The following is a 25,968-nucleotide window of genomic DNA, read 5'->3' on the forward strand; positions in this document are numbered from 1 at the left end:
ACAAAGATCCTGGCCCCGGTGGTGGCCCATTTGAGACTAACGGGCATACAAATATTCCCGTATTTGGACGATTGTCTCATCAAATCTCAATCCTCCCACCAAGCGGCCCTCGATACTCAGCGCTGTCTCACTCGGTTTCAGTCTCTGGGCTTGTCGATCAACTTGCAAAAGTCTCAGCTCACGCCAGCCTCGTACAAGATCTTTCTCGGCGCTACCATCGATACGAGCAGGGCTATGGCCTTTGCCTCTGCAGAGCAGCAAACACGAATTCGACAGCTCGTAAGCTCCATCGCAGCAAAGCAGTCCGTTTCAGTCCGCATATTAAAGTCCTTTCTGGGGATGGCGTCCTCCTGCATCGCTTTGATCCCACATTGCAGACTGAGGAGTCGTACCATTCAGGAGGAATTGGACAAGCAGTGGCGTCAGGTCTCCGGTTCCTTCAACGACCAGCTCGTGGTGACAGCCCGCATGGCTCAGGCGCTGCATTGGTGGACTCGTCCTTCCAACATCGCAGCGGGAACATCTTTTCTAACGACAGCCCCAGAGCTCATTCTTACCACGGATGCATCCATGGAAGGATGGGGCGGACATCTTCAAGATTTGTCCGTCCAGGGCAAGTGGACAATGGTTCAGCGTTCCCGGCACATCAACAGATTGGAGCTGATGGCCATTTTCTTGGCGTTGAAATCCTTCCGCCTCCATCTCCAGGGGGAGTCAGTCCTCATTCAGACGGACAACACCACCAGCATGCACTACCTGAACAAGCAGGGCGGGACAAGATCTCCGCTCTTTCCCGACTGGCTCAGAGGATTTGGAGTTGGGCCATAGTCCATCGGATTACGCTCCTGGCAGTTCACCTGCCCGGCATTTCCAATAGTCTAGCGGATGTACTCAGTCTGTCAACGTCATCGACCCACGAGTGGGAATTGCACCAGCCGACTCTAGGCTTTGTCTTCGGCCTTTGGGGTCGCCCGACTATCGACCTTTTTTACAACCCCACAGAACAGCAAATGCCAGTCCTACGCAAGCTGGTTTCCCCACAAAGGGTCGTGCGGAAATGCCCTTTCGATAAATTGGTACAGGATATTTGAGTACGCTTTTCCGCCGATCCCTCTGATTCCTCGAGTGTTGCGGAAGATGCGGCAACAACCGTGCCAGATGCTCCTCATAGCTCCACGGTGGCCTCGGCAGGCATGGTTCTCGGAGTTGCTCCTCCTCTCCCAATGCGAACCCATCCTTCACCCGAGGCCGGACCTTCTAACAATGAACGACGGGCGGATATGCCATCCGAATCCCAGTTCACTCAGTCTTGTCGGCTTGGAACCTGAGCACCTTGAATTTGCTCATTTGAACATTCCACCGGCCTGCAGGGAGGTGTTAGCTAGGGCGCCCTCCACAGTGAAGACTTATAAGCTAAAGTGGAAGCGATTTTGTCTTTGGTGTGCGTCGGTCCACATACATCCAGTGCACGCCTACCCAGAACACATTCTGCCGTTCCTGCAGTTAGCGCAGTCTGGACTGTCACACTCTACCTTGAAGGTCTTTCTAGCGGCAATATCTCGCTTTCGGCAGGACGGCTCGTCCTCTCTCTATTCATCTAGAGTAATACAGCAATTTTTCAAGGGTCTCTTCCAAATGTTCCCGCCCATTCGGCGTCCTCCACCCACGTGGCGTCTTAACATCGTATTGGCTCAGCTCATGAAGGCGCCCCTTGAGCCAATCCTTTCGGCGGATTTTAAATTCTTAACATGGAAAGTGGCCCTCCTCCTTGCACTGACTTCCTCCCGCAGAGTCCGTGACATTCACGCCTTTACAATACAACCTCCGTTTCTTCAATTCAGATCGGACTGTGTAATTCTCCGCACTAATCCGGCTTTCATGCCTAAAGTACCATCCGATTTCCATCTCAATGAACCAGTAATCTTGAAAACCTTTTTCCCGCATCCGCAGTCTCCAGCGGAACAGAGTCTACACTCTTTGGACTTAAAGAGGTGCCTTAAATTCTACATCAGCAGAACACAATCCTTTCGCAAGTCGAATCTGCTGTTTGTGGCCTACGGACGCACTTGTAAAGGACAGTCGGTTACCAAGCCCACGATTGCACGTTGGGTTTCTTCAGCAATCTCCTTTTGCCATCAAAGGGCTGGCAAGCCTCTTTCTTCTGGAGTAAGGGCTCATTCTACGAGAGCAATGTCATCTTCCACTGCCCGGTTCGCTGGTGTACCCATCCATCAGATTTGCCGGGCAGCTACGTGGTCCAGCAGGCACACATTCACGAAGCACTACTGCCTGGAGTCGATTTAATGAAGTGGACACGGCTGTGGGACAAGCAGTTCTACAGAATCTATTTAAATAAGGTGAGCCTCTGCTACTTCCCTCCTCCTTGGGTATTCTCAATTGCGTATTAAATACATTGTCATTGTATGTCATGCAATAATAATACGGCCTTGTCAGCCGGTTGCTGCTTACTGCTCACTATTCTATTCAAGCATGTGAATCTATAAAAGACACCCCAATACTGGAGAAGAACAAATGCTACTTACCTGTAAACTGTGGTTCTCCAGTATTGGTGTCTTCCATAGATTCACATGCGACCCACCCTCCTCCCCTCAGAGGCTCTCTTCTCCTCATTAGACTCTTTTGTCACTCTTGTGCTACGAAAATCTGAGGGCCTGAGCCTCTGAGGAGAAGGTTCTAGAGGGTGCTTGCGCATGATTGGCTAGAGTTTGGACTATAAAACGACAAGGATATGTCAGTAAAGTGATTCTTTTTTCTCAATGCTTTCCTATGTGTTAATACTATCCTATGGTATTTTCACTTGATATGTTATTTTGAATTATATATATAAAGTTTATTTGGATATGTACATGCTATAATGTGGTTATGTATGTATATGTATATACATGACACTTGCTTTTTATATACCGTGGGACTCCCACTTCGACGACGGGGAATATTCACGCATGTGAATCTATGAAAGACACCAATACTGGAGAACCATAGTTTATAGGTAAGTAACATTTGTTCTTTACTATGCTTACTGACCACTGTCTATTTACAACGACCTGAAGACTGACCTTACTTCGAGAGCAGTGTTTTGGGATTGGAGTGTGTGCTAGAACTGTATGTCGAGCAATCACTAATAAGAAGCCTGTCATAATTGAATATAATGTAAATATAGAAATGGATTTCAACCTGCTGTCTAATTTCATCCTTGAAATCCAGTTCACTCGACATCAGTACAGTGTCGCAGTGTCGATAACCAGTCAGAATGGCAATTGAAAAGAGTTACAAAATAATACCATTGTAAGAGTTTTGTTCAGAGTCCTAACCTGTAATAGGTTTGCATCTTGGTTCCCACTTCTACTTAAGGCCTACAGTTGGCCTGTGCGAGTTTCAGACAGCAGACTACTCCATCAGCCCTCTAGGCTTAATAAACAGACAGGCTGTCCCAGTATGTGGCACCGCTACCAGAAAGTGACGGATCCAAATTTTACTATGTTGCATCTGTGACTCACTTGTAAGTCCGCTGCCTCTGGAACAAGTAGGCTACCACGGAGGGTGAGGAGCTGCTGATATCAGAGCTGCAAATGTTTATGCCTTTGCATTACAAGGGCTACCTACTTTTCAGCAGCACTGCTTGATCCGTGAGACCTCCAATTGGAAACTAAAATTAATAACTCGAAATCCTCTGCCCAGCAAGAGCTGTTGAGCGACCTATTTTTAATAGTGCAAGACGTGACTTTCTCTTTTGTTTCCATGTCTGATACGTTGATTCAGGACATCTCTGCCTGTCATAAACTCCACACCCCTATTCCACTTGAGAACAAAAACAGAATGTCAAGTTGGCCCTTTTTTGAAATATTAAGGAAAGGGAGTGAGTTGGAAGGGCACAGGGAAAAAGGTAAAAAGTGTTGGTATTTTAACATAATAGAACCATAGTTGGTGCATTTGACTGTCTTTTCCGATTCGACCCAAGCTGTTTTCAGATTTGTCTTCATCATCTGTGTTAGCCACTACAGTTGGGCACAAATCTTAATTTTTAAACTCCACAATGGGTCATTTTTCCATTTGCCTAGAGAGCATTTTCACTTCAAGGTGTAGTATATGCCCTGTTTTTTTAAACCTAACTAAAGTTTGCTTTCCTGTTATGGTCGCATGCATCTTTGAAGCAAGATCTTTAAAAAACCTTTCCCTTCTGCTTTACTCACAGGACCACTTCGATCAATGGTTGAGCGTCTGCAGTCGCAGGAATCGGATGATGATGATTCCTCTTCTGGAGAAGAAACTGTAGTGAAGCCCAATCCCATTACCAGGGAATCCAGGTGAGATTACAACAGTCGTCTAGGAGAATTGGCTTCTATAATGCTAAACTTGATCCGTTTCAGACTGCTTTCCCTGCTTAACAGAACATCTAGCACATATGACATGTTATAGTTTGTCACACTAGAAGTACAGAAAACTTTATTTATACCACTTAGCATGCCCATCACACGTACTACATTTATTTCCCTGGTCCTGTTTTGTATCCGCATATAGCATATTTGACCTATAGTTTACAAATCACACTTTGCTTTCAAATGTGTTGCCGCTTGAGTGACAACCCACCTCCTCTCCTCGAAGTAGATTTGTATGCTTATGGCAGGAAGATCTTTAAACATGGAAAAGGTCCAGTGTGTGACAAACTGGACTTGTGACAATGCTGTTTGTTTACGTAAAGAAATACCTATCTGGATGTTCAGTCGGTTATGAGAAACCTGCTAATTTTTTAACCGAAGTTCAATTAGTACTGGGAGTTGAAAATATACAGGAACCAAGCTTTTCTTGGAGCAGAGGCAAATGATTGCTTGATTGGCGTTTCAAATTCAAAATGTCTATTTTTCAATTTTAGAAGATATTTGAAAAGATCTAATAGAGCACATAGAGCAACATATTATTGTCTGAAAAGATTGTTGGTTGGCTACCTAGACTCCACTGCTCTTCATGAAATTAATGAAAAAGCTATTAATTTCTTCTGTAAGAGACCACTAGTTTGCTTTATTCATACCTTCTATCTTTTATTGCCACAGATTTGTGAAGGGGACCTATGAATAAATCATTTCTTGGAAATATATAATATTGCTAATTGATATGAGCTTTCTTAATAATTCAATAATGTTTTAACGCATGCATTGCTTAATATTTATGCATTTAATATTTATATAGCCTTTACTTCACAAAGGTAATTCTTTCTTGCACGGAGACATAGGTAATACAAAATACTCTCTAAAATAAGTTCATAGTCATACTGGCTCCTAATCAGTAGGGTTGAATTGTCTAAAGCAGTACCACCTTTTGTTGAAGTTCAAGGTAGCACAATAAAGCGGAAAGGATCTTAATGACTGTTGAGAAAGAAGGTGCCAGGGTGTAGTTAAGATTGCTCGCCAAATGGTTTTGTCAGAAACTGTACTTCAGCAATAAATGCCAGAGCAGTGGCAATCCTTATTCTGAGAGAACCCAAAAATGTTATCAGGTGTCCAAAGCAAACCATATACAACAAAACAACCTACATGAAACTGAAAGAAAGCTTTTTTATGCCCATGAAAAATAGACACAGGCTGCTAGAAGAATGTGTAATTTTGAAGATTAACTGTACCTCGCAAGGTTAAATTAGAAAAGATTGCTCCAGTATCTTGCAGCAAGTCTAGCACCACTGCAGGGCTGTCCATACAGCCATGGACAGTGTGTGCATGAAGGGGCTGACCTATTTTCAATGGTTGCCAATCTGAATGATCCAAAAGAGACCCTTTGCAGTTGGTTGGGGCGCCAATCAGAATTGTTGGAACCGCTCATCTTAGCAATTTTGTCTCTGCATTTAGCCCATTGTAGCTGGCAGCTGGGCAGCAATTCAGAATAATCCCGAAATGCTCTTGTCTCCACAGGTAGGTTTGGAAACAGAGTAAGTGCAGGCAGCCCAAATACAAATAGTTTTAAAGTGTTAACCAGCAATTGAATTTGCTCTTTTCCCCAGGCTGCCAGCTTTTGTCTTTTTTCCCCAAAACAGACTCTGCTTCGCAGGCAATCTAAAGGAATGGAACAATTTCATGGTGATATCTAACATGCAGCACGTTATCAGGAAAAGACTGGCCCTGTGCAAACATGGGTGGCCTAATTGCAGAAGCAAGTGAATGTACTGAACTTTTATATTTATGCTGCTTAGCTTGTCTTTGTCTTAATGTTATTTCCCATCTCCTGGACTGTTCTGTTTAGATGGTGCAGCAGTAGGACTATGACAACCAGGATATAATTGGCTACCCCACTTGAATTTTTTTCACCCCATCAACAATGTTTGTCAAGGACTGTTTTGTTAACGGTTCAGTGAAAAAAATTAAACTAAATGTTAGTGTATTTCTTTTGCTCTCTGCTCTGCTGCTAGACCGAATGTGCAGTCAAAGAGAAAATCGTGTGGGTAATTGTCTTTATCTTTCAGACCGAGCGTGAGTGACAGCGATAGTGACACAAGCGAAGACTCCAGTCACCCTGGTCGAGAGCCCCTGGTACCCCAGAAAATGCCACCAGTGGTAAATATAGGTGTTTTTTTTTGTTACATAAACTCAACTTATCCTGGCTTCTGTTTCTTCAGATCGGATTTTCTGAAAATTACGTACAATCTTGAATATTCTGTTACACTCCATAAGCTTGACCTCATTTAGACACCTGGAAATCAACCAGTGTGATCAAGATTGGGCATTATTAGCTTCTCTTTAGCACCTGCATAAATAAAGCTTAATAGAAACACTATTCGTATTCAGTTTTGTACTGTTTCCAAGTGTAGGTTGATATTTCTAAGGCGTTAATTGCTGCCACTTTCTTCTTATTGGTAGAGATCTGATGTCTTGCCATGTTTCCAAGTGCCTGAAAGAATCTGGGACCCTGCTAAATGACCACCACAGCACGTCATACTTGGGGGGCTTAACTGTCATTTCTTCTTGCTTGCATCATAGCTCAAGATGGCATTGCTGCAGCGCTCCTATTACCCTCTTTTAGGAGTCTCCATTTTGGCATGAGGTTGTTCTGTTTAAGGTTTTGCGGCTGAAGTACCCCTAGCCCCCCACCCCCCCAGGGGTCTCGGTGTGATACATTTTAATAGTCTTTTACCTTCCAATCCAACAGAATTTCGGTTGGTAGGTTCTAGCTTGCTGCAGTCAAAATGTCCTTCAGTCAGTGTCTACCCTAGAGACCTGACTGGGTGAAATCATGTTTGATTTTGCCACGTAGTCTAAATTGCTCTTACTGGAGTTGCTGTAGCGTCTGTGCATAAGTCTCTGTTACCTACCTTTTTTCGCTTGTTGCGGCTTCATTCTTTCTCTCCACGGCTCCAATTAAGGTGGAGGGGGGGGTTCGGAGGAAGTAGGCACTGGTGCCATACTTCTCCGTATTGCTGTTTTACACAATGGTTAAGTTGTATTTGCTACTTAATTTTATGTTACAGTTGTAGCTTTGTAAAAGTGGATTTTATGTTGCAATGCAAGCGAGTACCCTCGCCTTTAGGTAGGTAAGACATAGAACATTTAGTGAACTCTGTGTAGTGCTGAACACATGACTCCCTGTGGGTTGTAGAAGTGTATATTGAGAGTCGATAAACTATTACTCCAGTATTGGAACTTTCATAGATTCACTTGCTTGAATCATTCCCCGTCGTCGAGATGGGAGTCCCCGGTATATCAAAAAAGCAATGCTTAGATGAATACAAAGCAGAAAAAAAGGCCTAGTCCCATTTCCGTTTTGTAACGCATAACTCTCGTTATGTAAAAGAGACCAAAAATAATCCATGAATATTCCACATTTGTAAAGCGCGAACAATCACCCGTAAGGGTCTCTAGGCGCTGGGGGCCGTCAGGAAGATTAAGCAAGCTATTGCCCAGTCACATGGTGCTGGGCTAATCTGCCGCCGGCGATCGAACCAACCGTAATCCCCAGATTCCGGCGTCAGTCGCCCTGGCTGCGGCGCCACACTGATCGGGACCCTTCACGAACACTCCTGAGGGAACCCTAGCCCTTCATATTTTCTACCGCTCGTTGTGCCTGGGGGTCTCCTTTGAGCTCTGCTCAGTTTTTTCTCTTGTCATTTGTGATTTTGGACAGTACTCTTGGATTTCATCTGCAGGATTCATCTTCAGTACTGGTTGGTGTTTCATCCTGGTTTATTATGTTAGGAAATAAGAAAAAAGGTCTGTTTGGAGCCTGTGCTACCTGTTCCAAGAAGAAGCTCTATACTGATGACCCTCGTGCGGACTGTATTTATTGTCTTTAGCCAGACCATCAAGATAACGACTCCGAGGTATGTCTTACCTTTTCTAGTAAGACCTTAAGGGACGCCTTTTAATATGGCTTCAAAAGCTAAAAGCCAGAAAGGAGGTTATTTCCAGTGACAGCAATGAGACATTCTCTTCCTCATCCAGAAGGTCCCAAAAAAGATCACCTCATGCTCATTCTTCTGAAGAACGTCCAGAAAAAGCCCTTAAAAAGACTAATCAAGGGTCTCATGAGCACAGTCCCTCAAAATATCCTCAGACTCGTGAAAAGGAGAGGAAGGACATGCTTCGGGGGATAAAACTGCAAAAAAGGTGAGTTCTGAGCCACCTAAGTCACCCCCTCAGGTCAGGCACTCCGATGGGAAAAAAAAGCCCTCCTCAGTGCCTCCTGAAGTAAAAACGTCGACGAAATCCTCATCCTCGACAGGACCGTCGACGAAGAAACCTACGTCGACGAAGGTTGAGATTAGTCTACTTCCTAAGAAGGCCTCAGCATCCACGACGGAGGAAGCTTTTATCACCGTCGACGACTAACAACGCCGGTTTAATCGGTGAGGGCGTCGACGACGATTAGTGTCGACGACAACAGCACTGACTGGGTTGTCTACGACATCGATGGCGGGTAGACCATCGCTGATGCATTCCAAGTTACTGCTGACTGCTACAACCACGACGACTGTGACGTTGGCGATCTCGTCGACGGGCTAGTCAACGAGGGAAAAAACACCGGACTGGTCAGAGCGCTAGGAAGAGGAGAATTACACCTGAAATCACTTCTCCTAGCAAAGTTACGCCTCTTTTTCCATCTCACGTGCTAGAGGAGCAGGATTCTGAGGAGGAAGGCCAAGGTTCATTTGGCTATGCGAATAGTCCTTCACAGCTCCTCGTGAAGTGTCAGGAGGACGACTAAGAGGAAGAATATGTTGAATATCTCAAGAAGTTCCATTACCAGCTTCTCCCCCATGTTCTATACCATCTACTCCAATGAGGAGCCAAGCTGTGCTGCCAGAACCCTTGCAGATCCTAACCGGGAATGGGATGACTGCCTCATTCCCACGCCCTCTTCTCCCTCTCCAGTGATGATTGACTCACCACCAGAGGACATTGGTGGATTTCATAACTTGCTGGAAAGAGCTGCAAAAAGATTTGACCTTCCTATGCCAGCTACCCAGACGGAGTGCTTGTTATATGATTTTAAGGAGCCATATAGGAAGTCTGTGAGGGCCATCTCTATAATAAGTCACGTTTGGGAGGAAAGACTTAGTCATGAAAACGCCAGCACCAGGAACACCAGTACTTTCCAGGCTAGAAAAGAAGTATAAGGGCCCAGAAGCCCCAAACCGGATTCCGTTATCTCCCAAGCAGCTCAGCAGAAATCCAAAAACCCATCGGCACCTATTACACCACCTCCGGATAGAGAAGGCAGACACCTAGATAAAGCTGGTAAACGGTTCTCTTCAATGTCCGCTCTCTTGGTCGGAGCGGCTTATGCCTTTGCCATATTGGGCCCGATGTGACAAATGTGGTGTGACCTGGCGCCGTATATGGATCAACTTCCGGAAGAAAGTAGACCAGAAGTTTTGAAGATTCTCCAGGAGGGAGAAAGAGCTTCTGCAGAAGTAATTGATTGTGCAATGGATATTGCTACTATGGCTTTCAGATTGCTGGGAGGTGCGGCCGGTTAAATGATGTTGCTACAAGCAACATCATTTAGACCGGAGGTTCAAAATAAGATCCTGGACCTTCCTTTCGATGGGGAGGCTTTATTTGGAAAGTATGTAGAAGATGCGCTGCAGGATATCAAGAAGGATACTGATGCAGTGAAAGTGAAAGCTCTGGGGACACTACAATACTGAAAAGTGCCCTTTAGAAAAGCCAGAGGAAAAGGCCTTCCATCCTAAGACACCTCACCACGTCAATGACCTTCAGGCTCCGGCTATATTTATCTCCCCCCCCCAAAAATGTCTTCATGCATCCCTCTCGTCCCTTTCTACCGGTTAACAATGCGTCCATTATAGGAGGAACTGGATTGGCAATGGCGTCCAGCTGTGGGATCCTTTGAGGACATTATCACAATTACACCAGTTATGATTCAGGCTGTGTCTTGGTGGACCCGACACCAAATATCAGCCTTTCTTTTCTCACTGCGACCGCTCCACAGGATATCATCACCAATGCATCCCTGGGAGGTTGGGGGGCTTTTCTTCCAAACCTCCAGGTCAGTGGACATTGGCAGAGTCAAGACCAACAACTTCACATCAATCTATTGGAACTCAGGGCAGTGAGATTGGCATGTCTGGCTTTTCTGCCGTGGCTAAAGAACTCCGCTGTGCTGATCAGGACAGACAACACAACAGCAATGCATTATCTCAACAAGCAGGGTGGCACGAGATTGCTTCCCCTATCTCAGGGGGCCCAAAAAATCTGGAAATGGGCAGTTCAAAATGGAATCTTGCTAAAAGCAGAACACCTTCCGGAATATCAAAATATCTAGGCAGACACATTAAGCAGGCTCAGGTCAACCTGCCACGAGTGGGAGATCAATCAGGAAGCCCTGGACAGTATCTTTCTAAAGTGGGGCAAACCGACAGTGGACCACCTTTGGAAGTTGGCGTCACCAACAGGGATCCTGGGGAATGCGTTTTTGATGACCTGGTCAGGCGTCTTTGCCTATGCCTTTCCGCCGATTCCCTACTGCGCCTTCTCACAAAGATCAAGAGAGCCGTGCAGAATGATCCTGATAGTCCCATGGTGGCCCAGACAATAATGGTTCACGGAGCTTCTCCTTCTGTCGGAAACTCAACCGATTCTCCTTCAGCCCGTTCCATCTCTTTTGACGATGTTGCAGGGGCAAGTGCTTCATCCAGATCCTAAGTCGCTACGTTTAGCAGCATGGCTCCTGAACACCATGAATTTCAACATCTAAAACTATCGTCTGAATGCAGGGATATTCTCTCAAATGCCAGGGCACAGAGTACAAATAAGACGTATAGGATGAAATTGATAAGATTTTGTTTATGGTGCTAAGAGTTTAATATTCATCCACTGCGATCTGCTTCTCATTAGATTATTCCTTACATTCTGCTCTTGGCGAAGTCTGGATTAGTACATGCACCAATAAACGTTCATCTAACCGCGATATCCCGTTGTAGAAGAACATCGTCGGGACCATCATTGTGGTCGGAGAGAATCATCAAGCAGTTCATGAAAGGATTATTTCGTACCTTTCTCCCAGTAAAACCTCCGCCACCTCTATGGCAGCTGAATATAGTGTTATCGCAACTCATGAAGCATCCCTTTGAACCCATTCACAGGGTAAATCTTAAATTCCTGTCCTGGAAGGTGGCTCTTCTCCTAGCGCTCACATCAGCCAGGAGAGTTTGGGTGATTCAAGCCCTCGCCATACAGGAACCTTTCCTACAATTCAAAGAGGATCGGATAGTCCTTCGAACTAATCCAAAGTTTATACCCAAGGTTCCGTCAGACTTTCAATTGAATGAGCCTCTTATCTTAAAGAGGTTCTTTCCTCAACCGACTACTGCAGCGGAAAAGACTCTCCATTCGCTGGATGTCCAGCGTTGTCTGAAATTTTTATTTACAAAGAACAAAAGCTTTTCGCAAGTCATCACAGCTCTTTGTATCCTTTAGGGCACCTAGCAAGGGCTATCCTCTGTCCAAAAGAGGAATTGCTCGATGGATATAGAGTGCAATCCAATATTGCCCTCAAGCGGCTGGGAAGCCTTTAGAAGCACGAGTTTGCGCTCATTCAACGAGAGCAGTATCTACTTAAACTGCGTTGTTTGCTGGAGTACCTGTCCAGGATATATGCAGGGCTGCTACCTGGAAGAGTACACACACCTTCACCAGGCATTACTGCCTGGATGCAGCCGCTGACAATGATGTGGCAGTGGAACATTCGGTGCTGAGAAACCTTTTTCAGTGACTGTGAGCTCTCGCTCTCATCCCTCCTTCATTTTCACTATTTGAGTGTGCACATTTTATTTTAAATACATTTCTCATATGGTAGAGAGTTATAATGTAGTAGTTTTCAAAAGAACTGTCTATACTCTGCGATGTCTATAATTATTGAGGTTAGGCATGAAATAATTTTTCACGTTTGAGAGTTCAATGGTTTTCCCAGGTGAATCTGTTTTCTCCAGAAAAATGTACAATTTTAAAGCACACTCTGACATATGTTCAGGTTCATGCATAATAAAATGTGCTGCGTACTGCTAGCTACTCTGATTCAAGCATGTGAATCTATGAAAGTTCCAATACTGGAGTAAGAAAACAAGTTACTTACCTGTACCTGTAGTTCTCCAGTATTGGAAACTTTCATAGATTCACATGCGACCCACCCTCCTCCCCTAAGAGGCTCACCTTTTGGATTTTTGCATAAGGTTATCTTGGGCACAAGTGCTCCCAAAATCTGAAGGGTTCGGGTTCTCTCAGGAGTGTTCTAGATGGTGAAGGGTCTTGATTGATTCATGGAATATTTTTGATCTTTTACATAACAAGAGTTATGGGTTACAAAACGGAAATGGGCCTAGGCCTTTTTTCTGCTTTGTATTCATCTAAGCATTGCTTTTTTGATATACCGGGGACTCCCATCTCGACGACGGGGAATGATTCAAGCATGTGAATCTATGAAAGTTTCCAATACTGGAGAACTACAGTTTTGCAGCGTGAATCTTTCTGGATTCACTATGCTGTGCATTATTCCGCGATCTTGTGGTTGGGTCCGGATTCGTAGTCTTTTCTTTGTTTTTTTTTTTTTTTTTTTGTAGCCCAGGTGGGCGTCGACGTACACCATTTGGTGCACCTCCCGTGACGTCGTTGTGCTTCCTGCGGAAGTCCCACCTTTGGGGCGCCATCTTCAGATTCTTTTTTCCGCCGTTGGGTCTGGATCGTCATCGGGAAGCTCCAGAATTACACTCGAAGGAAGAAAAGCGAGTTTCGTCGATAGAAACACTAGAAGATATCAGGAAAGGAAAAGATTTCATCAGGAGCGCGAAGAAAGGAGGACCAGCGCCCTTTTTCTTCGACGGCCTTGGAGAATGCACGCTCAGGGACCCTGAGCGCAATGGACAAGACGCCATTCAAGTTCTGCCCAAACTGCCACCACAAGTTCGCGCAGAGAGACCAGCATCCGGTCTGCAACCTCTGCCTACCGGTCGATCACCAGAGTATCGACTGCAACGCCTGCTCAGCCTTCGCGCCGAAGACACTCAGGGTGAGAGAGCGGCAGAGAAGGGCCAACGCCAGCATGGATGGCAAGGGGAAGCCCCCGACGCTCTACGCTCTGGGCCTCTCCTCGGACGACGAGGACAACGTCGCCGAGACAGCCGAAAACTTCACGGTCGTAGAGACCGACAAGAAAAAAGAAGACGAGGTAAGAGAATCGTCGAGCGCAAAACAGAAAGTACCTCGACAACACGAGGGTGACTCGAGAAAATCTGAGTCAAAGTCCACGAAGGGAGCCCCGGCGCCGAAAACTTCGACGTCCAAAGGGGGAACCACGGACAAGAGGCCGAGCGGATCCTTAGATAAGGACTCCCTGGTGCCGAAAGACGCCGAAAGGCAAGGGTCGTCGAAAGCATCCCATGAAACGGGCCGATCGACGCAGAAAGAACGTTCGACGTCGACGCAAGTTTCATCGAAAAGACCCGCGGTCGACGCCGAAAGCATCTCCGAGATGGAGAAAAAGAAGAGGCGGCTCGAGGCCGAAATGGAGAACATCCTTCAAAGAAAGAAGGTGTTCGACGCCAGAATGAAGGAATTCAAGATTCCAACGGTTCCATCAGCGGACGTCGAGGAGGTCGAAGACGAGTTCGACGCCGAAGGGCTGACAAGGGAACTCGAAGAGGAAGAAGAGCCCTATTATGAGGGAGAAGCCGAGGAAGAAGACCAACGGTCGTTCTACGAATCGGCGGCATCTACCAGCAACGACGTCGAATGGCACGATCTCGACACCGAAAACCCGGAGGAGCCCGTGGACACGTACCCTTCGAGGCCTTCGCCACCCGACGACATCGGGGTCTACAATATGGTGGTCAGGAGCGCAGCAATGGCCTTCGGCGTCAAACTCGACGAGGAGAAACCGAAAGCCGATTTTCTCGTCGAGACACTGCTCCCCATCCAGACAAGGAGCCAGTTCCTCCCCATGCTACAAAGCGTGATGAATCAGGGGAGAGAAGCCTTCAAGGAACCTGCGACCTGCCGGTCGATCACGCCCAGGACAGAGAAGAAATATAAGCACTCCTCCCTGGACCCCCCTTACATCAAGGGTAGCGTGACCGCGGACTCCATCATAGCCTCCACGGCCAGGAGAAGGGCCAACGTACCAGCAACTTCGGGCCCACCCCCGGATAAGGAGAGCAGGAGGATTGACCTCACAGGAAGAAAGGTCGAGAGGAACGCCGCAATGCACTGGCGCATGGCGAATTCAAATGCACTCCTCAATAGACACCAATACCAGCACTGGGATGAGATGGGGGAGTTAGTAAAGCACCTCCCCGAAGAATACCGGCAGAGAGCCTCTCACCTGATAGATGAAGGCAAAAACATCGCCAACTCCTGTATAAAGACGGCGTTGGATGGGGCAGAAACTTCAGCAAGACTCATGGCCATAGGGGTCACAGAGAGGAGGCATGCATGGCTAAGAATCTCGGGATTCAAACCGGAAGTGCAGAACAACATCCTTGGCACCCCCTTCAATGGAGAGACACTGTTCGGAGCAACAGTGGACGACAAGCTCACCCAGCTGAAAAAAGAAAACGAGACGGCGAGGTCCATGGGGGCCCTACAGCTGAGGGGAATGAGGCGAGGAAATCCCTCGAGAAGACCCTACGGTAGGGGAGGAAGCCAGCAGGGGACGTCGCACCAGGCGTTCCAACAAAGTCAGCAGAGTGAAGGTCACGGACAAGGTCAGCAGAAGCAAAGCTGGCAATATCAACCTCGGGGCCAGTCCTTTCGCGGGAGAGGGAACGGACGTGGCCAAAGGAGGAGAGGGGGCGAACAGCCCTCGACGAAGTGACTCAGCACGCAAGAGGTCGCCTACCCTCGTCAGGACCCCAAGGGTGAGGCGCAAAAAATTGTCATCAGGGGGAAGAGAAAATTCAAGAGCCTACGAGCATACGACACCAGTAGGCGGAAGACTGAGGTTCTACCTTCAGGAGTGGCGGCGTATAACCACAGACAAGTGGATACGAAACGTTGTGCAGTACGGGTACTGCGTAGATTTGGAGAAAAGATCTCCAAACAGGAAACCAAGGGGAAGACTGAGATCGGCCCAAGAACTGGCAATACTCAGAGAAGAAACGCGGAAACTCCTGCAAAAGGGAGCCATAGAGACAGTGCCGTTCAGAGAACGCAACAAAGGGGTCTACTCAAACTACTTCGTGGTTCCGAAGGTAGACGGAGACCTCAGACCCATACTAGACCTCCGTTACCTAAACAAGTTCATCAGAACGCAAAGGTTCAAAATGACTTCACTGCAGGAGGTTCTGCCACAGATAAGAGAAGGGGACTTCATGGTCACCGTGGACCTCAAGGATGCCTATCTTCACATCCCAATAAACAGAAGGCACAAGGGCCTTCTAAGATTCAACATCGGACAAGAACACTACCAGTTCACGACCCTGGCCTTCGGATTAAAATCAGCACCAAGGGTCTTTACAAAATGCCTGTCGGCGGTAGCGGCGCACCTACGAAGGCAGGGAATACATGTCTACCCCTACTTGGACGACTGGCTGGTCAAGGCAAACTCACGCGGAAAGTGCGAGAGGCACGCAAAACGCGTAACAGACACCCTCACAAATCTGGGATTCTCGATCCACTGGGGAAAATCATCGATGGAACCGGAGCAGGTGAAGATTTTCCTGGGGGCAAAGATCAACTCCCTACACAATACGGTAGTGCCCAGCGACAGGAGGACAGAGGCTCTACTGAAGGAGGCGAAGCTCTACCAGAAGGGGCGAGCTCTGACAGTGAGGGCTGTGAGCAAGATGATGGGGATGATGGCGTCCTGTATCCAGCTGGTGCAGAATGTACGCCTGCACATGAGACCATTCCAGGAATGGCTACAACAACAATGGTCACAAGCAAACGGAAGCTGGGAGGATCTAGTGGTTGTTACGCACGCAGTGCAGGAGGAGATAACTTGGTGGAACAGAGACAACATAACAGCAGGGAGAAGCCTGACACCACCAATCCCAACAGTGACCATTACCACGGACGCATCGCAGAAGGGATGGGGAGCGCACATGGACAACCTCAGAGTGAGGGGTCTATGGGCCCCAGCAGATGCGGTCCGCCATATCAACTACCTCGAGTTGAAAACAATCCTGCTAGCCCTGAAGGCATTCCAGAGGCACCTGTTCAACAAGAGGGTGTTGGTCCAAACAGACAACACCACGGCGATGTTCTACATCAACAAACAAGGGGGGACACAGTCGTTCCCGCTCTCATCCCTAGCTCAGGAGATTTGGAGATGGGCCATACCTCTCAGGATAGATCTACTGGCAATTCACCTACCGGGGAAGGACAATGTGGAGGCAGACTGGCTAAGCAGGCAGACCTCAGCATCACACGAGTGGGAGCTCAATGGCCAGGAAACGGAGAAACTGTTCCGGAGATGGGGGACTCCCACAATAGACCTTTTTGCAACACGCCACAATGCAAAATGCCAAAGCTTCGCGTCCAGGCAACCAGATCAGCAATCCAAGGGAAATGCCCTATGGATAAGCTGGTCGAGGACATTTTGCCTACGCCTTTCCACCGATACCCCTGTTGCACAGAGTGCTCGACAAGTGCAGAACCAGCAACATGACCCTGATCCTGGTGGCTCCGCAGTGGGCGAGGCAGACATGGTTCTCACAAATTCAAGAAATGGCACAAGGCGACCCATACAGGTTCGAGAGGAGGAAGGACCTGCTCTCAATGCAAAACGGAGAGGTCCTGCACCCAGAGCCAGAGACCCTCAACCTGGCGGCATGGCTCCTGAAGACCTAGAGTTCGCACACCTAAGATTGCCGCCGAGCACGATGCGAGTGCTACGGGAGGCGAGGAAACCAACTACACGAAAATGCTACAGCGCAAAGTGGAAGAGGTTCACTGTGTGGTGCCGGAAAAAGGGCCTGCAAAACAGAATGACAAGAGACTCAACAGTACTGAGGTACCTCACACACCTTCTAAAGAGTAACCTCTGCTCGAGCTCACTAAGGGTACACCTAGCGGCCATCGTGGCCTACACCAGAGGTGAAAAAGGTGGAAGTTTCTTCAGCTCGCAGGTGGTGAGGAGATTCATGGAAGGAGCCAAAAGGATGGCCCCCCCGAAAAGGTTGCCGCCGCCGGCATGGAATCTGAATGTGGTCCTGACGGAGCTCATGAAGGCACCGTTTGAACCCATTCACAAGGCCACACTGCAGATGTTGACGATGAAAACAGCCTTTCTGGTGGCCATAACCTCACTACGCAGGGTGAGCGAGCTTCAAGCACTAACGCTGCAGGAACCCTACATTCAGATTCACAAAGATAGAATAGTCCTGAGAACGGACCCACACTTCATGCCCAAGGTAGTGTCGGCGTTCCACATAAATCAGGCTATCCAGATACCAAGTTTCTTCCAAAACCCGACTACAAACGCAGAAAAGGCACTGCACACCCTCGATGCCAGAAGAGCGGTGATGCACTACATTGAGAGAACCAAGGAACTCAGGAAGTCGAAACAGCTGTTTGTGTCCTTTGCTACTAGCTTCATGGGTAGACCAGTGACTAAGGGCACCATCGCAAGGTGGATTGCCCTCACTATTCAGTTCTGCCACAAACCGGCTGGATAGGAGCTAGCGGAGGGGCCGCAGGCTCACTCCATAAGGAAGAAAGGGGCCACCGTGGCCTTCCTGGCGAACACGCCCATCCAGGACATATGCCTCGCGGCAACTTGGGCATCTGTGCACACGTTCACGAAACACTACTGCGTGGACATTCAGATGAACAAGGAAGCACAGGTTGGACAGAAGGTGCTTCAGCACATTTTCAACGACCAATGCTCATCTACCACCCAGCCGCCACAGAACTAGGAAAACCGCTACAAAATCGATGCACAGCATAGTGAATCCAGAAAGATTCACGCTGCAAAACGAATAGTTTCTTACCTGTCGGTGTAGTTTTGCAGCTTGAAGATCTTTCTGGATTCACTAGCGAACCCACCCACCTCCGCCAGGAAGATGAGGCTGGAGGAAGAGGGGGTAAAATGGAAAAGATCAAAGAAATACAAACCTACAGATAAAGGGACAAGAAGGATTAATCAACCGCCTAGGGTTAAAAAAAAAAAAAAAAAAGAGGAAAGGAAAAAAGAACCCGAAGATGGCGCCCCAAAGGTGGGACTTCCGCAGGAAGCACGACGACGTCACGGGAGGTGCACCAAATGGTGTACGTCGACGCCCACCTGGGCTACAAAAAAAAAAAAAAAAAACTAAGAAAAGACTACGAATCCGGACCCAACCACAAGATCGCGGAATAATGCACAGCATAGTGAATCCAGAAAGATCTTCAAGCTGCAAAACTACACCGACAGGTAAGAAACTATTCGTTACAGGTAAGTAACTTGTTTTCTTCTTGTTTTCAAAGGAGAATTTTCAGTAGATTAATTGGGCACAGAGTAGGTTTACCACCTAATGCAAAATAAAGAAAGATAAAAACAAACCTATGTTTAGCTTGTTTTTGAAGGAATGAATTGATAGCATAGTTGTGTGCGTTCTTTAGTGTTGCTTTCAAGTTTACATCTCAGGGCAAATGGAACCCCAACTGTCTGCCCTAGCCCTCGTAGGTCTGAATATTTCTACAGTAGATGTGATTTTCATTTTGTTTGTATTTTGAGAGTTGGGGAAACATTTTGCGATGCTCATTGTTAATCTGTGGCATCCACATACAAGGTTTTCTCTTTTTTTGTACTTAGACTGTTGGCAGAAAGAGTCCTGAACCCTGCAGCAAGCCTGAGAAGATCTTGAAGAAGGGCGTCTATGACAAGGTAATGTTTAGGTGAACGCATCCAGGAATTGGGTTTACCTGTAAGGTTGTTGATTTTCGCATCCATCGGATAGAAATGTTGGGACGTTGCTCCTTCCGATTTAACTGGGTAGGTTAGTCTGTAACATATACAAATCTTTTGTTGGACTATTCTCAGGCCTTTTGCAGCTAGCCAGCTTGCGCCATTTGCGAGGTGATGCGATGCCTAAGAAACAAAGCTCCAAGTAAGCATTGCCCTTCATTAAATTCCAAAACCATTGGTATAAAAAGACCTAGTAAAAAGACTAAATGTCAGAGGGAAGAAAAAAAAGAACCCTACCTGTGGTACCTCAGCTTCAATAGGAGGAACACCTAGAAGGAGACAACAGCTTAGAAAAGGAGTTAAATGTAGCACTGGGTGCTGATGAAACCGGGCTTGCATTTTGATATACAAGATGAAGAGGATATAATGATGGAGCAGGAATCCTTGAAACTCAATCTCCTAGTAAAGTTGTCGTAGATAATCCTCCACTAATCATGTTGACCGTTGATTGTCGAATTGAAGTGTGTGAACTGAGCTTTCAGTAGCACACTTCAGTTACCCATGAAACCAATATTGCTCCAGAAAAACTACAAAGGATGTCCGAACCATGAAGGTTTATTAGCAAATTAGTCAAATCACAAGTAAAATGGGTTGGCAAAAATGTAGGAATAATATCACAGCATTTATATTGAAATGATCAAGTAATCTAAATTTAAGTATTATACATAACAAAAGGTTAACCACAAAGAGAAACTTCCTTATTCTAAGTAAAGAGGTGAAAGTGACTGGGGATTTAGACAAAAGAAAGGTGGTGTCAGCCTCATAGGAACCTCGTTTAAGGATCACAGGAAATGTCATAAAGCCTTCCAACTCTGGGCTGGGAAATTAGAGTAGAGCGAGGTTTTTTTGCTCTGTGGAGTCAGGACAGGGTCTGCCTAAACTAACCTATGGAACACAAATTAAAACATAATGTTTCCATACACTTCCTACTATCAAGTTCCCACCAAATTTAACCAGTCCCGCAACAGAGCTCTCTGGGAGCCAGTAGACTCCCTGTTTTCCCAGCCCGCACAATATTCCACGTATCTGCTCTTCCTTGAATATAACATCCGTCTGGTCTGCCTGGTACCGGATTCTCATGTCTGTCACTTGTCAAGTCTTCCTTGCCAACCATCAGTCTAATACAAAACCAAGAAACTTCCTCTAGTTAATGAGTGATAACGGACCTGCAGTGGAGAGAAAAACAAGGCACTGGAAACACTTTTAAATATGTACTTGGGCCTAGTTAGTCTAAATTAACCCAAGATTCAATATGGAAAGTAAGACCACTACATCAACACAAATCAATGAAACCGTTCTATGCAGGAAAGTATACATTTTATGTTAATGTGAGTACTATGGTTGCAACTCAGCTAAATTCGTTGTACATGTGACTCTTGGTTCCCTTTAAAGATGATCACCTCCTATATTCGATTAATATAAGGCACACACATTAATATGTTAAACACACTTGAATATATATTTGCATATAAATGAAGGATGCAGCTCTAAATTATGCTGTTCCACTAGTATAGGAGGACTGTGATGCAGGCTCCCCACAATAAGCAGTAAAACTGGGAAATGGGTGGGGAGTATAGGAAAGTGCCCCTTTTTGACATGGTCACCCCACATTTTGCCTGGTATTTGATACAATTTTGACAGAAGTGCTATCCAGGTCCTCCGTGCCAGATCGCTTTGCTTAAAACTGTACATTTGTTCCCCCAATTGGCAATGCCTTTAGCACCTTTAGTAAGTCCCTAGCAAATGCTACCCAGCGCATGGGGTACTAAAGAGGGCCCAAAAAGGCTGCGGCATGTATTATGCCACCCTAAGGGACCCCTACGCACACTCTTGCAGGCTGTGTGATATGGTGCAGAGGACGGTGAAGACACGACATGGTACACCTCCTGTGTGCCATGCCTACAGACACTGCATGCAGTAATAGATAGGTAAGTCACCCCTACAGCATGCTTTACACCCCTAAGGCAGGGTGCAAGATACATGTGTGGGCATAGCTGCATGAGCAGATAGGCCCCTGTGATGTCTAAGTCGATTCTTAAATATTACTAGTGAACAGGGAAGCCATTTTAAGTACATATGCTGGATACTGGTAATTACGAGTTCCCCAGCTACATGATGGCTTCACTGAAACTAAAGAGACGCTTAGTATCAAGCATCTCATATTTATAAACCAACACTGATTCCAGTGATGGATATACATGCACCAAGAGGACACCTTAGAGGTGCCCCCCTGAAAACCTACCGACTACTAGTGCACTGGCTGACTGGTATAGACCAGCCTGCTACCACAGACCGGTTTCTAACCCCTTGCAGGTGAGAGCCCGTGCTCTCTGAGGGCAGAAACAATCCCTGCTCTGGCTGAGGTGTTGTCAACTCCTCCAAGCAGGGTGACTAAGACCTCTGGCGCATTTGGCACCAGGACAGGGGGGAAATTAGCCAGCCAGGACGTGTTCCCCATCAGGCTAGTTACACCCGTAAGGTGGGCTACCTGATGTGGACACAAAACGTACAAGTCGACCATTTTTGTGTCGGTGGAATTAGGCTCTCTGGGGCAGGGTTATGCCCGCTTTCCACAGGAAGTGGTCATATAGGTGGTTTAGTCGCCCTAAAGGTAAGTAGCCCATTGTCCCCTTGATACAGCAATATGTTTTGCAAAACATAATTGAGGAGATTCCAATTTTTGCAGAAAATAATTCCCATTCACCAGCCGTCTGCATTGATAATGTAATGAACTGTTAGGGATGGTGCCTTGGGTATTTAGCCGTATTTTACCAGTTCCAAATGTACTTCTGCATATGAGCTCAGGTCTGGTATAGTTGGGCAGTTAATGATCACAAGCTAAAGAGACTGGAGCGATTTAGAATTGTTTCAAGAAGGGTTCACAGGAGATAGTGTTATAAAACACAATATGACAAAGTAAAAGAGGTTCCAGTTGCTGATCCCACAAGCCATCATAACCGATTTATCACATTCAGGAATGAGATGTGCAAAAGAACAATCTAAGCCACCGAGCTTACAGGCAGGAAAAGCTGCAGAAAAAATCTTAAATCTCTTCGATATAAAGACTTCTTTCTGGCCTTAAAATCTTTACAGGAACAGTTGTAAAACGAGGTTGTTGATGTCTTAGCTGCCAACACATCAATGTTTTACCTCAATAGAGTGGGAAGAACAGTCTTATCCAGAGTGAAATCCCAGCCCAAGAAATATGCATTTACCAAGGAAGTAACATGGATTACACTTGATGTATCAGATGTAGGCAAGGTGCAAGCAGACCACTTAAGGAGGCATGATTCACAAAAAGTGGGTGCAACGGATCATATTTCAAAACGCGTATGCCAGTACATAATCTATGCCCAGCATTTAAATCTCTAAGAAATTTTACTCTACAAAATATAATATAATATAAACTCTTCTAGATTCAGATATGACCCTCCACAGTGAAGGAGGGAGCAGATGAAAATAAATAGATTGGAAGTACAGGGGTGTGCACTGCATTTCATAGCGAGTCATATGACGCCACCCACGTTGAATGTAGAAGATTCTCACCATGCTGCAGAACCATATATACAGGTAACTGTTTTTTTTAGCACCTTCTAAACCCACTTTTCCTGCAGTCCTATTGCTAGTATCTATCTCATTATGTGGGAATAGCAGTCCCACTGTAAGTCTATGTGCGACCTGAGCGCAGTGTCAACTGGGTTCTCTAATATGCGTGTCACCGTTTTTGCTTTTCTTGAGTTGCATATCTTTACTGTTTTCTGACTATCCTGCAAAGAAGAAATGGCACACTTTGTTTCTGGGCATTTTTTGAAATTTAGTTCTAAATGAACTTATTAATTCCTTCTGGATACCTTTTGTATCATCTCAGTATAGCTTATAAACAAGATCTGCTATAACAGCAGAGCACTTGTTACCCAAGATTTGGTCTTCTCTCAAGCTGAAAGAGGCAACGCTAGTAAGTGGCATCCCAGAGCCCCATTTGACTTGCGAGAGGAACATTCACGACATGGCAGCATGCCTCGTCAAAGGAAATTCATTATGACTTTGCCTATCCTGTGAAATCTCCAATGATTTCCTCTGCCTACCTGCATCATCTTCACAACCTAAAAAGCACTCCAGCATATTTGGTATCCAAGATGAAATCTTGTGGCATACTAAAGATTTAAGTAAAGCACCACAAGACTTACAAACAGGAAATGCAGTAAGAATGGAACTAGAGGACAGGCATTGTTGCATCGGAAACTATGTAATTTTATTCAATTCAAAAGTTGTGAGTTCTTCCAAGCGTTTGTTCATGAAAAAGTACTCAAGATCTTGGTCTTCAAGCAATAACATCTCACCCCCACATAAATACTCTTTTGACTTGTCATCTGAGAAGCACTTCCTACTCCTTCCTACTGATCCCGCCTTAGGCTAATAACCCATTTTTCTCTCTTTTTTTCCCTTACCCAAGATCCCAACTTATTTTGCATACTCTCCCTGCCCCATCTCACCCTTCTGCTCCTCTCCAATATCCCATGCCTCCCTCTGCCGATACCTCTTGGCCCTAGCCAATTCTGTGTACCCTTGTCTTGGCTCATTCTTCCCACCTGTATTCTACCCCTCCCCAGTTGTACCGTTTTCTTTGCTCTGTATTGAGGGCTGCACTACATATATGTACACATACCTATGTTTAATTTTAATTCACACACCCACATCCTCGCCTGTATACTGGATCTCCTCTATCACTGATAGTGTTTCAGATACATTCTAATTATTCTGTGATGGGTTTCGGAATTCTCCTTATGAAAAGGTGGAACACGTCCAGACTTTGCACCAAATGCTTTCAGATCAACATACGGGAACAGCTAGAACAGTCCAGTCCACAGTGAAAATGTTATCTAATTTCCCTGGCTGCCTTGCGGAGCAAAATCCGTTTACTCTGAGCCCCAAACTTCTCCATGGTTATCTCATTAGAATGTCCCTATTTGGAAACCTCAGTTACCACTCACTCCTCTGAGTTAGGTTTTCGGGGTAAACCTCTGTCGGTCATAGGATGTTGTGCTTCATACTCCTCTTTTGGAGCTTGGATATGAATCTCGTCTTCGTATTGTCAATGGAAGCAAGGTGACTGGGCTAGGCTGGTGACCACTTGGCTTATGTAGAGGTTGGTGGACAGGCCCTGCTGTATTACAATGCATTATAGTCACAGTGTTCTTGGCACTGTTGGAAGATCTCTAGTCATGATCTTGCAACCTGTCAAAACCTAAAGGTTACTGAAGCTTGTCCTTGGTTGGCCACTGGGCACCTAGGCTCTCTTGGGTACAACTTCATTAACACCCTAATGTAGTCTCCGGAGTACTTGAAAGCTTCAGAAGTATGTGTAATTTATCTCTAATCACAATGGGTCTACCTTTACATTGACATTTCTTCTGTGAAGACCTCCAGTGGTCTGTTACTTGAATGAGTGGCTGGGATCGCCAGGCTCCTTGTGCTCTGCAGCCTTGTCTTTTATAGTGTTAGTGCAGTGCTTGTGATGCAATTGTATGGTAAAGCACTGACTCACTTGCATGTCAAGTGGGAAAACTGCTTAAGAGACATTGCATCAATGGAATAATGCCACAAAGGCAGTGGATTTTGTTTGTAACATAGCAGCAAGAAGATCTTAGTTTTCTCTTGGCATGGCATCTTCCAGTAGGGCTTCTTATACAGCAACCTATCCATGAATAGATTTTTACAGGTTGCACAATAAAGTCCCACTGTCCCAAGATGATTGGATTTGCAGCATTAGCCCACAGATGGCATCCATTTTCAAACTGCACCAGGTGAGACAAAGTCTGGGAACATGTACCTATCAAGATTGATACTAAGCCATGTCTGCTCCAGACACCCTTTGCAAATGATTCTCTGGGCGCATCTTTCCAGAGCAGTGATCCAAATCGTCCACTAATTTCTGAGACTGTCATTTACCTGACGCCAATTTTTCTGTTTTCCCCTCTTCCGTTTTCTTGTTCTTTGCCCTGAGATCTGTGCCCATGATCTGGGAATAAAAGAAAACTGAAAATAAGAGTTTGTGTACTCTATGGTAACTTGGACTTCTAGTTGTATGTTTCCGTCTTTTACAAATGCCCATCCTCTTAACAGCCCCTTGTTTGCCCAGCTGACTGGTAAGTGAGGTGGAGCCAAGAGCTTAGGCACACGTCTATGTGCAAATGGTGCAGTCATAGGTTTGTAAATGTACTGTGATGGCTACGCCTGACTGGAGGGTACATATTTAAGAGCCATTGTGGTAGCCTGAGTTTAGACACCCCACTATACCTGGTGAGCAAGGACAAGCCTGCAGTGGAGCATGCATGGAACGCAGCAGCAGCACTATTGCTGAGCTGAAATACCGTAAACGGAGGGCACAGAACACGACCATGCATCCCCAGGTATTCTCTTAAATCATGTAATGTCATCAAAGTCGAGACCCACCAGGTTCCCCTCTTTTTCCACAATGAACGGAAATCGAAGCAGCCATCCGGATACCAAACCGCCAGTGAAGAGTTCGCGCTCCACCAACCACTCTGCATCTGATCTGCCACT

The 25,968-nt window shown here is 46.1% G+C and overlaps 1 protein-coding gene across 2 annotated transcripts in view; it reads left to right on the forward strand.

Annotated features, from left to right (window-relative positions):
* The window catches only part of MLLT1 (MLLT1 super elongation complex subunit), a 146,658-nt gene that overhangs the window by 116,619 nt on the left and 4,071 nt on the right, over positions 1–25,968 (forward strand). For both annotated transcript variants that reach the window (XM_085638357.1, XM_085638356.1), the window contains exons 8-10: positions 4,214–4,325; positions 6,470–6,560; positions 19,252–19,323. In XM_085638357.1, coding sequence (XP_085494483.1) covers positions 4,214–4,325; positions 6,470–6,560; positions 19,252–19,323 — 275 coding nt within the window. The remainder of the gene's footprint in view (positions 1–4,213; positions 4,326–6,469; positions 6,561–19,251; positions 19,324–25,968) is intronic.

Source organism: Triturus cristatus, chromosome 12 (genome assembly GCF_964204655.1).
Source record: "Triturus cristatus chromosome 12, aTriCri1.1, whole genome shotgun sequence".
Taxonomy (NCBI): domain Eukaryota; kingdom Metazoa; phylum Chordata; class Amphibia; order Caudata; family Salamandridae; genus Triturus; species Triturus cristatus.